Raw genomic sequence first — 13,482 nt, forward strand, 5'->3', positions numbered from 1 at the left:
TCCATCCATCCATCAGAAAGATGAAACGACCACTCACCGCAGCGTTAGGTGAGTATGTCACAAAGATTGGCATATGGTACAACCAACAGATAAGATGACCCCCTTCAGAATATAAAGCCTAAAGAAGACCTAGGATTTTTTTTTAACCAGGTAAAAGGAATTCTCAGTAACTTGTTCCTTTTTTTCTTTTTGTTTCCGCTGTTTTGAAAGAAAATTAATTTACATAAGTCTAAAAATACATGGAAAAACAAAACAAAAAAAAAAAACTGCACCATATCTCAAGTCCAGCAGTCAGGGGTAATAAGAAGGCAAAGGCATCACCAACTGTTTATTCCTTAATGAACACAGATACGATGAGTTTATTAAGCTGCTCTGGTAGCTTAACAACAACACTTCCTTCATGCTACAGGCAGTGAGGGGAAAACATGGAGCCTGTGAATATTGGTCTTCCTTTGGGATCAGGCAGCTGCTCCAAAAGGTGCTGTGACTGCCACCTGTGGAACCCGGAGATACAGCTCACCTTGGGTCATCTTTTACCTACTGACAGCCGAATGTCTCTGCCTCTGCTTTGATGCACTGATTAGAAAGTTCCTCTAGAAACCCTTTGTAAATCTTTACTAGATGAGGTAATAATTACTGTAGGTCTATATTGTTTCTATATAGATTTTAACTGACGTGAATTCCAGGCAAATCTACTGCTTGACCTGTAAGATCAGTCTAAAGGTAAGCAAATAAAAAGGAGTTCCTACTGTGAAACCAAAACTGCTAAGGAAGGTTTTGACCATAACATTTTGGACCCAAATCTATCTAAACATGTCATACAAGCAGAAGCCTATAAGTAGCAAAAATGGACCGCAGCTTGTATGGAAAGCCAAAGGTCCCACAAATTCAATTAACTGAAAGGGAAATTTTTCAATTTAGAAAAAACAGCAAAACAACAACAACAAAAAACATGTCAATGGGACTTAATTTACTTTGCAAGCACAATGAATTTTTTTTTTAGATATTTTGAATTCACAAACTCCAGAAAGCACATATTGCCAGACCATAAAAGTTTAAAAAACAATCCAATGGACTAGGTTTCCAAGGTTTGAAGACGTTTCGCTTCCCCTCCAGAAAGCTTTCTCTGTTCAAATGTTCATTTTAATTGAGAAAGCTTCCTAGAGGGGAGGCCAAGTCCAGTGGATTGTTTTTAAAATTTTTACGGAATGACTATGACCTGGATGACTGAGAATCTTCATCAGCACATATTGCCAGAACTCAACAGATGCATTAATCCAGAAACACAAAGGTTTCATACTAATCAAATGTAGTGATGTGTATAATGTCAACGTTTCAAGCAGAGGACGTAAGCTGAAACAAAACAAAGATGGCTGTGTCAATTTTAGCTGGAATACCCTGTTTTTTTGAAAAATGAGAAAAAGGACATTATTTCTGCCTTTGTGGAAGGAGGGATAGTTGTGTGATAGTTAGTGTGATTTGTCAATTAACTTTGCTAATTATGAAACCAATCAAGAATGTGATATGGTACAGCTGCTAAAACTGCTATGACTGACTAAAAGCTTGACACAAGAGGCATGTGCCACCCTGTGTGCCACTTGAAATATCAAATAAGCTTGAAGAATTGACCTGAATGTCCCTCCCTTTTGCAAACACTTTCAAAAGATTTAATTTTTATTTTTTTTTATGAATTGCAACAGCAGAACTAGACTAAAACCTTAGGCGACTAAAACTGTATAAAAAACTATCACATATAGTAATGCCTAAAAAGTAACTAAAATTTAAAAATTTTTGTCCTAAAGATGAAAACTAAAACTATATCTAAGATGCCTGTTAAAAAAAAAAAACATTGGTTGAAATATGAGGTGGCCTTGAAAATCGCAAATAATGCCTGAAAGCAACTGAAATGGAAGTGGCTACATTGTCTTTGGGGACCATTTCATCAGCAAAACCTTTATTTCCTCTGTGTTTTTCTGACTAAACGCTTTATCCCCTCTAAGAAAAACGTTTGAATATTACACAGCTTGTCTGTTACTTTTAAAAACAAGGCACCTCCAGCATTTTACAGGTTTCTGCTTTCTAAAGCTTCAAACTAACAGCAATTATTGTAACAAATTCACCTGTATTTTATGCCTACAGTATAAAAAGACAACGTTTTCGATCATTGTGTTGGATCTACAGTAATCAGACCAAAGACTCTTGCTTTGGTTCAGTTATAATAATTAATCACTTAAGCATTTAATGTTTTAAATTTTTTTCTATATTTTCAACTCAAATCAATAAATTAGAATCACTACCATTACTATACCATTTAAGGAATTTGGGAAAATCCAGATGTTGATACCATGGCTTTGTAAGGTTCATTCCTATCTTTAGGGTTAAAAGGATGCACACTAGTGAATGATATTAAAGTCAAACCAAAAACACACTGCATGACTGTTTGAGATAATAAAATAGTAAAAATCAGCCAATAGCTATATGTTAGTCATGAACAAAACAGCTTTGAGATCAGGGGGATGATTTTCAATGCTGGGAATGACTTCTTGGTTTTATTATAGTTTGACATATATAGGTAATAAGGTGTGTAGAAGTAAATAATATGGATAATAAAATAATTTAAGCAACAAAAAACTCAGCAGCAGATAGCTGTCTCTCTTCTGGAAGCCAAGCCAAAAAAGCTGGTTTTCTGAGAAGTATAATCATGATATCAATGTCATGATTCTGCCCTTTGTGGACCTTTTGGCTCTGTTTAAGTTTCTTGTAGTGTTGAAAATCTTGTTCATATCGGCCTGAAGTGTTATTCAAATTAGCTTACACAATTAGTGTCAGTGTCAGTGTCAAAAAGAACTGTAAATTATACATCAGGAAGAAAGAATGACTGCTCCAAAAGCAAAAAAAAAAAAAAGAAATATATATATATTATAGTTTTCAACAAAGTTAGGGACAGACATACATTTTGGAGACCAGGTTGATGAAATTGAAATGGAGGTTAAACCATAAATGAGGCTACGATGGTTCATTAGATAGGGGTTTATGCTGTAACCTGCGGGTTGCTGAATATTTTTCAGCCACACTTCTGTCATTCTGCCCCAGAACAGATGTGGGTAGCTCCTCACCAGCATTTCTGTATAAATGGATGGATGGCAGATTGTGATGTAAAGCCTTTTGTAATCCTCAGACTTGATAAAGCATTTTAAGAGTTCATGTCATTTACCTTTCTTTTTTTAACCTTACATAGACATTATCACATACTGAATTTTGAAAAAGGGACCCAGAAACGTTCGCAAAACTAAACACAGTTATACTTGAAGCGTCACGTAATCTGGGTGTTTTTCTGCAAAAGGGACTGGGGTACATCGAAATAAGATGGCATCATGAGGTCAGAACATTGCATAGAAATATCAAAACAACATCCTAAGACACCAGCCAGAAGACCACATTTAGCTCATCAACACAGATACATTACTATTCTAATATGAGAAAATACACAAATAAGCAAATCTGTCAACAGAGCAAAAAGAAAAAACAACAAAAAAACAAAAAGGTTAAAAAAAGTATATGTTACATCAGTTCTGTAAGGAGAAATTGGCAAAAGTCCAACGAGGGTGACACTGGTCCTATAGAAATTTTTACAAAATACTAAGTATAAATTAATGTACACTTCTGAGACTAAAGAGCACAAAAACAAAAAACTCAAAGAGAAATACGTTTTTTTGTTGTTGTTTCTTTTACAGTAAATGTAAATACCTAGTTTGAACTCCAGATGCTACTACTTCCTTATGCTCTGCCTTGAAAAGCTTCTATCTAAATGTATGCAGAGCACAGCGTTCTTCATCACCATATGGTAACCCCAATGAAAAACATATTTAAAAATTATGTCATGAGCAGCTAGTGTATTTAACAGTTCTACAGCTTTTCCTTTTCCTACTAACTAATGACCTGATTTGCTGTGGTAAAAAGGACCTTTTCACTTTAAAACCAAAGACAAAAACATATGTGCTTTTAAATTATGGAGACATGCATTTCCAGTTTGTGCCCAACTTGTGTGCCTCTGGTAATCCATTTGCTCCTCTAAAGGTTATAGTTATCAACGTGGATCTGGCGAAAAGCTTTTGTGTAGAAATAAAGTGCTGCAGTGGGAGTCCACCTTTTCCAACCCTTTCAGCACCAAGCCATTGACTCCTGCCACACAATTCCCTGCACTAAATGCCACTTACACTATTACAAGTTTTCAGCTGAGTACAGCTCTGACCTGATGGGGCTGAGGACAGAGGGAGTGCACCGAGAGGGACACTTATGAAATGCCAGGAGAGAATAACCACCACAGTTTGAATGTAAGGCTGTTTCATGGCCGCTGAGGTTTTAAGTTTATTACAGACTGCTGCGATTGTCTACTGTCTTGTGGAAAGATGATGGCTGACACATTTGCTCCAATCCTTTCAATATGCTTTGCTGGGTGTTTTTTATTTTTTTAGACCTCTGGTCATCCAGTTGTGGCAAGTAGTGCGTTTCACCAAGCTGCATCAGCACACTCATAACTTTTGGGCAACCTTGACATCATTGTGCCATAAATGTAACTGACAGGCTGGCAAGCTCCTCCTGACTTGTACTCAATCATAACTATATCTCTGTCCACATGGAGGACACCAGCCGCGGTTCAGCTGCATGGCTTCCCTTTGGAAATGTTGTATGACACAAAATTATTACACTAAGTAAACATTTTTTATGTCAGAACCAATTATCTCCTTGTTTTAGACAAAAACTTGAGCATTAAAAATAAGCTTACCCGAGGACTAAAATGGGTTAGGCTATTAAAACCTTGTTTTTTAAAGCAATAAAAACAATTTTGTTAATGTAAACCTCTTAAAGCTTTGCTTACTGTTTAATACAGCTAAAGAGATAATTGTAAAGCACACTTTATTGCAAGCTTCCTCAAATCCGGCCCTTAAGGTCTGGTGTCCTACAACTTCTAGATGTGACTTCAACACAATGTCTAAATCTTCTCCTCACTCTGCAGTCTGGTTCTCAAGAATCCTGCTAATCATGTTATTATTTGACTCAGGTGCATTGAAGCAGAGACAACTAAAAAGTACAGGACATCGGACCTTGAGGATTGGAAATGAGGAACCCTGCTCTATAGTGAGCAATTTTAAAAGCCTGACAGGGCAATAAAATTTCACATGACACAGTGAGTATGATAGGCTATCTGAAATTCGCTGAATTGTCCCTATTACACTATAGTGTTTATGTTCACATTAAATGGCAAAATTTTCAAAAAACAAAAAAAATCTGAGCACAACAAATCCAGAGATCTTTCAAATGTTGCAGGGCCTGCTCATTTTCATACAAAGAAGGAGTTGAGTGACTATTGAAAACTTATTTTAGCATATATAAAACATTGTAGTCAAGTCTAATAAAGAAAAAAAAATGTTTTGAATGGTAACATACCAACTACACAAAATTTAAACCAGAACTTTAAATTTTACTCACACATCTGCATTAACTCAAAGATGAGTTTAATCCTAACACTGTGGTTGCAATGGATCTGGCAGATCCTGCCTGGCACACTGTTCCATTCGGAAAGATTTCAGAGTGGAGCGCCTCGCTGGGCTTGGATTCAGATCAGTTTTGTGTGGCGGATTTGTGTGGCGTTGTATATAGTACAGTATACAGTACATTAAATTGGTTATTTAGCCAGTACTAACCTAATCCCCATTTTATTTTCTTTTTATTTTTTTTTAGAATTTCATGATCATATTTATTATGGCTGTCAATTAACAGTATAAATAGTATGTTATCACATAAAAGGTAGGCGAATTGGATCCACAGTCTACACATGTTGTCTTATCCTTGTTAACTTGACTCGAACCACTTCACTCTTCATCAACTGACTTATTACCTGAACAATTTGCTCTGGATGGAAGAGTTTGAGCAGCAGGATGCAAAAATGGAAGAGCCCCATATTTTAAAGAAGTGGCACGTAGCAGTCTGGGATGCTTCAAAAGTGCGCTGAAGTGTAGCCGGTGGTACTGCTCTGACTTACTGGCTGTGATGAGCTACAAAGGTATGGCACAGCAGCACCGCAGAGTTTACACGTTGCTTCCACAAACAGTTGGAGCAGCAGGGGTTAGTGTCAAATCACAATAAAGACTTGGATTAAAAATATATATACTGGAGCATCAACTAGTACTAAATTCAAGTTGTTGTTTTTTTTTATCCGTTTTGGGGGTTTTGTGTTTTATTTTATGCTGGAAAACCAATAGTTGTCCAAAAAAATCATGTCCACAAATAAGGAAAATGGTCTTTAGCAGGTGTAAAATTCACCAGACATTATTAATCACATCATCACCTAATGACTATTGCTCATCTGCATTAAGATGGAATTGGAGCTTTAGGTGACCAAAAAAAAAAAATAAATAACCCTCTAATCAGACCCAAGCTCTACAAAGGCCCATGGTAATCCCAAATGACTTATTTTTCTTCTAAAATTGATGTAATTTTTAGGGAACTATACATTTTCAAAATGTCACCAACTTCACACAAAATTCCACCCCTAAGTACACTTAAATATTTCAATGAAATAAGAGGGAACATGGCTAAAGGGCTCTAATGAGCCCTCCAAAACCCAGCCAGACCATGTCAGTACTTGAAGTTTTGGTCCAAAGATACACCCCTCCAAAACAACAAAAAGTTATTTTTCTGGTACCAACAGGTTGTTGCACAATTTGGGTCACATGATCATTGACTGTTTCGTAATGGCCAAAACTAAAAACATTCATGGTAATTCCAGTGATTTTTAGGTGTTGGTTTCGAATTTGCTCAATATCCTCTAAAAGCATGAGAAATTAAATCTATCTAAGTAGTAAGATTTTGGGCATGTTAAGGTCCTAGCCTTTCCTTGTCATCAAAAACATAAAAAAACTCTGTAACCTTTACACAGATGAACATAATTATACAAAGTGGCTATGATTGGTCAATGTTAGATGTTTAATGACTCTATGTGGTCGTATGCTGACATCGTCAAAACCCCTGGGTACAGAAACTAATTTTTTTTTTTTACTTCTGAACATTGCATCAAAAAAAAAAGAGTTGGCAAGTCTAATTACAGAACATTGTACCCATGTATCATACCATGTATTTTCTATAAGGATGGATGGATGGATGGATGGATGGATGGATGGATGGATGGATGGATGGATGGATGGATGGATGGAGTCTTTGAATTTTATATCATTTAAAGTATAGTGGTGAGTTTTTAATGCAACAAAACAAAGCTGATGATTAACAAGCAAATATGATGTGATATTAATTATCCTTTGATCTCGTCAAAACAGAGAACAAGGCCCTGATTTTTGATAAGGAGCGATAAATTGCATGTAAAAAATGAATTGCTGGTTCAGCTTGTGGGCTTGTTTCAGGTTATCTGAAAAGGTGGTGTGCATAAGATAACAGATCAGTTTCTAATTAAATGGATAAATTGTGTGTGCTACTAGCAGTTTGGGAGGGGCTGTAAAAGAAAGATGAAGTTCTAAGCTGTTGGAGGTAATAATGATAATGATTTTAATAACAACAGCCCCAGGAACCAATGCCTCCTTTCTGAATGCAGACATTTTGCATGCAAGTTTGGACCTCATTTTCACAAAAATTGCTAAAGGCAAACAAGAGATTATAAAAAAATGACGAGAGAACAACATTAAATACACTTTTAAATGATGCACTGTTTTCAAATGGAATAACTGTTTTGAAGTTACCTATTGTAGTTGCTTTGCAGCAGAAAATCAGTATATAACAGAATTTCAACAGAATTTTCCTATAAAGGCAAACAGAGTTAGTATTTACTGTCAGGATTATAATCAATAGAAGAACTAAGTGAGATAGAATCACATTACAAATGTAAACCATCTGATACTTATGAAATATCTTTTCTTTTACAGCACACATATTGAAAGGATTTTAACAACATCAACATAGAATTTAATGGGGAATAAAGACCTGCAGATTTGTACTACTATTGAATAACTCAGATCAATATCAGGAGGAACAAAAAAGAAACTTATGACATCTGTTTCATTTATTTATAAGATTTTCCTATTAATATGCTCTCCATTGTAGAGTTGACACCGGACTTTGTTGTTCACCCCCTCCTATTCTAACCAACAATTACATGGTGTTTAACTTCAAGTAGTTTTTTTTCATCACCATTTTTCAAACCAGGTATTAACTTAATCATTTTTCTGAGCATACACAATCTTAAAGGGACTTCGGAGCAACAGTACCTCCAAGCATTCGGTTGTATTCCCTTTGTGCTTATTCGTATGACTCAGAACAGGAATACGCATACGACTGCAGACTACAAACTCTAGCTTTTATAGTGAGATAAGTGCTTGTCTGAACATTAAAAACACAGAGTGTGCTAATTAGTAAAGATTGCAGATGCAGACAGGTTTATTATATGAATTATATATAAAGAAAATACTGTATGGTATTTTATACCTTACTGTATGTCATCAGCTATAACAAGTAAAGAAGGGGAAGAAAAAGAAAGATGAAATAAAACTTACATGTTCTATAAGTTCTCTAACCATGCCATTCCACTGGCCCTTGTCATCCTGAAAGCCATATTTCCCATCTGGCACCAGGCGAATCTCATACGTAAATCCCAGGATTTTGGCCAGCTCTTTCAGCAAGTCGATGCAGAATCCTTCAAAACGGTCGTTCCCAACCAGTGCCTTGTCAGACTTCTTAAGCATGACATATGGCTCCTCCTGCACAGACCCAAAAGATCAAATGAGAAGCAATGGTGAGGTCAGCTTTTTCAATTTGTTTCAGCACATGCACCTAATTGAAGCAAAGCGATCTGTGCTGACGAGTTGCTGTAGCACTTAACAGATAGTGACAGCAGATTCAAGTTCGGTGTGTGGATACAAAGAGACCTGGAACATCAGAGATGGCTGACTTTCTCCCTTACAGAAACTTGAGGTACCAGAATCCTAAGCTACAGTATATATGGTTAAGACAGACAGCAGAAAATATATCATTTTTATTTAAGCTATTTTTTTACCAAAATATAATACATTTTTTTTTTTTTTTATTATTTGGTACCTATTACTATCTTCCTGTCAGATATATTGCCAATCCTCTAGTGAATTTCAAGACATTTTGATTAATTTATGTAAAAGTGTACTAAAACCTATTGTAAACAGTAGCCAGTTTTATAATTCACTAAGTGACCTTAGAGGCACAGTAATTGATTCTCTTTTGAAGGTGACCTCTTGCATTGTGGTTTAGAGTGAGGGTAGGTTAATGTATAAAAGAGAGACGTTGGGAGAATAAAAGGTGGAGTCAAAGAGGATAAAAAAACAAAACGCAACCAGAAAAGTATTATCTTTATTTCATTAAACATAAAGCAAAAAGTTTGTCTTAGTCAAAGACCAGAGCTCACACATTATGCACATTTTGTAATAAAGATATCAATTACAATGATGAAAACAGGAGCAACCACCTAGATGTCTGGCCTAAAAAATGATGTTTACAGAAGGTCAAACCTTTTCAGTAAGCTGTGCTTATATTTATCAATAATATTGCTTCATTAAAATCAATTCAGTCTTGTCATCACTGTGTTTAAAATGGTGTTGCATTGAGAAATGCAACACTATGCCTTTTTTGTCACATTGGGGGAATTTAGGTGAGGCATTGACAGGTAGAAAAAAAAAAACAAAAAAAAAAAAACATAAAACACATGATTCTGCCCATTTCTAATTCTCTACTACAAGGTTTTCCCTAAATAATCAAGGTCATCAGGTCAACCTGCGCTCTACTGGCAGCAGTGCAATAAAGCTCATAATGCACCTGCTCTCCTGCCCTTATATGCAGCTCTCTGGCAGATAGACTGTCAGAATATCGATAAACAAGCGTGAGCAGATGTCCGGCATTTCTTCTTTGATCCGCGGAGTCCTTGTTTCTGCCTTACCCATACCAGACAACTTGGAGCTTTCTAATCGACACCGACCATGTTTCTGCCTCCTGACCTGTGCCTCTTGCTTCTCTCTAAATCCATAAACCTGAATCTGCCTCCATGGTTCTGACCCTAGTTCTGGTCTCTGGTTCTCGGCTTTCTTACAGATTCTGCCTTTGAATCCTGTTTTCATGGTTCTGACCATTATTCTGATAAACAGTCTGGAGAGAAGACTGCTTCGGAAGTGGTTTGTTACCTCTGTTGTTTTCCAACCTTTAATCAATTTTAGATTAGTCTGATTCCCTGAGCATCTGACATCCTTTGACACCATCCTAACCTTCTCAGAAAAAGAATCAAAAGTCAGCCTTTGCAGCTGTGTCCTGTGCCAATCAAAGTTCTGCCCTCACCTATTCACTCACTAATGTTGCTCTGCTTTCAGAGGTTCCTGATCCCTCTACTGAAGATTGGCTGTCATTTACTACCTGGAGTTTTAAATAAAACTTTTAAACTTGTCAAGTGGAGTCAGGCTGTCTTTTCCAGTCCTCTGTTTTTCTAGTTGTTACAGTATTATCTGGTCAACATGAACCCTTGTTGGATGATTTGCTGTTTCCCCAAGATCACCTGACTTAAACAAGACTTTGTTTCCCAGTCCTAATTATGGAGACCCTGAAACCTTAACTTAACCCAAAAACAAAGCAGTTGGATTTTTGCTTTTATTGTGGAGGCAAGGACAGTGTCTTGCTGTCCATTAAAATATCAGACCCAATCGAGGTGAGAACTCTACTGAGCCTAAATCTTTCTCAGTCTCCTCGTCATTCACCTTTTCTTAGCTGACCTTGTGGTTTATTCTGCTACTCACTACATTTCTGTGTTCATTAGCTCAGAGGCGGACACAGAACTTATGAATGTCAGCTTTGCCCAAAATCTGAGAGTCAAGCTTCTCCCAGCGCCCTCCTCCAACAATGTCCTACTGTATCTTTGGAGGGCCATCACCTCAACAAGACCAACCAAGTTATTGAGAAAATTTGCCAGATTATTGGCGGTAATCATCGTTAGGAAATCTCTTTTGTCCTAAGAACTTCCCCACCGCTACCTATACTGTAACTCTTGGTCCCATTTGGTTCAACAAACACAGGTCCCATATAGACTGGAGAAATACTGTACAGAGGTTCCAGAGCAGTCAGGCTTCTATTTAGCCACCTGTCTACCGTCTGTCTCTTCTGTCTGTTTCTCTCCCTATCTCTGAGACTGATGTGGAGGAGAATTATCCTAATTTTCCAAGGTTCCAGTGGATTACCACAGTCACACAGAGGTGTTTAATAAGTCTCATGTCACTCCATTACCACCTCATTGGCGCTATGATTGTTCTATTGACTTCCTCCCAGATACATCTGCCCTAGGTGGCACCTTTACACCTGGTGTGCTCCTGAATATTACTCCATTAAGAAATATGAGGACAAGTCCCTGAAAGCAAACTTCATTCAACTGCTTTATTCTGCTGATGTGGGATTCCTTTTTTTTTTGTTGGAACTAAGAATTGGTCTCCTTGACCATGTTTTGAAGTTTTCAGTTCAATTCAGTTTATTTATATAGCACCCATTCACAACACATGTCATCTCAAGGCAATTCACAATTCAACCAGATCGTACAGTTAAATTGATTCAAAGTTTTCTATCTAAGGAAAACCATTTGATTGCATCGACTCAATGACTCGAAGGCAGTCCCTCACACTAAGCATACTTGTAGCAACAGTGGAGAGGAAAAACTCCCTTTTAACAGGAAGAAACCTCCACCAAAACCAGACCCAGTAAAAGGGACCATCTGTAGAGGCCGTCGGGTGTTCATGGAGACAGAAGAAGACATAGAAAAAGAGAGAGAGATGCAAAAGCAACTGTAAGCTCCACAGGCGGCCCATCAAAGAAACACACAGCTATAGAGGGATCAATGACATTACTGTTATGAACAGATACCCTCTCCCTCTTATAAAAAAAACTGCTTTAGATCAAATTCAGGGTCTAAATGTTTCACCAAGTTGCTTCCATGTAATTCCTATCACCTGCTTCATATCAGAGAAGGACATTAATACAAAACTGCTTTCAATACTCCTATTGGTAATTATAAAATATCTGGTCATGCTCTTCAGCCTGACTACTACCTCTGCTGCTTTCCAGTCCCTTGTTAAGGATGTATTAAGAGATATGGTCGGACACTTTGTTTACCTTGACATCTTGATCTATTCCAAGGTCCTTGAATCTCCCAAATGTAATGTTTGATCTGTTCTCCTTTGTCTTCTCCAAAATAGTATTTTTTGTTAGAGTGGCTTGATTATTTCCCCCAATCAAATCATGATGGACACTGGTAAGACCACTACTGTTAAGGAATAGCCAACCCCCACAGATCGAAGCAATTACAAAGGTTCCTTGTTTTCACCAAATTTTTTCCATCGGTTCATACTAAACTGTAATTAGGTCGCTGCTCCCCTTAATGCTTTCAGTAAGTTTTGCTGGAATGATCACGCTAATAAAGCTTTTTCATAAGTCAAAAATCTCTTCAAGTCTTCCCCGCCCTCCATTCCCCTGATCCAAAAAAACTATTCATAGTTGAATTCCACACTTCTAACACAGGGGTTTGGGCAATTCTTAGTCACAGATATTCTGATGTACCAGCACCCCTGGTCTCTCACCTTTCTATGTTATTTTTAGATTTTTTTCACCAGTGTTAAAGATCCAACAAAGAGAGAAAAAGGTTCCTACTACTTGTGATGTAGCTCTGAGGTGCCAATGGGTTAGGAGAAAGCCAAAAGCAAAAAATCATACACAGACTAGTCAATAATGCACAAAAAGCAAAACAAAATAATAATTGAGGGACAACAGATGCTTCACATGGAGAGGTTAATAATTAGAATTCCAAAGACTATGCAAAAACCATATGTCGTTTAAATCCAGTATACTGAGAAATGGTAAACACAATTGTCTGACAATCTTTACATTGACTTCCATAACTTCCTGTGGCCTAACTGTGACCCTTACCCTAAATCTAACTGTTACTGGGACATACCTAACTCAATCCAATCCTAAACTAAATTTACATCTTAGTCCTAAATGTAACCCCAGATACAAAATCAGCAATACCCTTTGTGGAGTTTCTATGGAATTATTTTTGTGTTTTTATTAAATTCATGAAAAAAAAAATATCTATATCTGAAAGGGAAAATCATTTTTAAAGTAAAATTAGAAGAAAAAAAAAAAGTCAATGCTGATAGTAATAACTAATGTTATTGGAGACTGAAGAAAAAGTTTTTAGAGAATATATTTTGTCATAGAATAAATAAATAATAAATTAATATTTGGAGAATGATTTCCAAGGGTAAAAAGCTTTCAGAATTTGCACAGAATTGACAGCTGAGCAGTGATATGTGGTGCTTTCGAGATGAGCAAAAAGAACACACCTACACACACACACACCAAGCACACACACAAACATACATACATATATATATATATATATATATATATATATATATATAT

General features: G+C 36.7%; 1 protein-coding gene across 1 annotated transcript in view; it reads right to left on the bottom strand.

Annotated features, from left to right (window-relative positions):
- grik3 (glutamate receptor, ionotropic, kainate 3) overlaps nt 1–13,482 on the bottom strand; it is a 146,118-nt gene that overhangs the window by 26,673 nt on the left and 105,963 nt on the right. The window contains exon 10 of the mRNA XM_015375367.1: nt 8,562–8,765. Within this exon, the coding sequence (XP_015230853.1) occupies nt 8,562–8,765 (204 nt within the window). The remainder of the gene's footprint in view (nt 1–8,561; nt 8,766–13,482) is intronic.

The sequence above is a fragment of the Cyprinodon variegatus genome, unplaced genomic scaffold, assembly GCF_000732505.1.
Source record: "Cyprinodon variegatus isolate N-32 unplaced genomic scaffold, C_variegatus-1.0 Scaffold6, whole genome shotgun sequence".
Taxonomy (NCBI): Eukaryota; Metazoa; Chordata; class Actinopteri; order Cyprinodontiformes; family Cyprinodontidae; genus Cyprinodon; species Cyprinodon variegatus.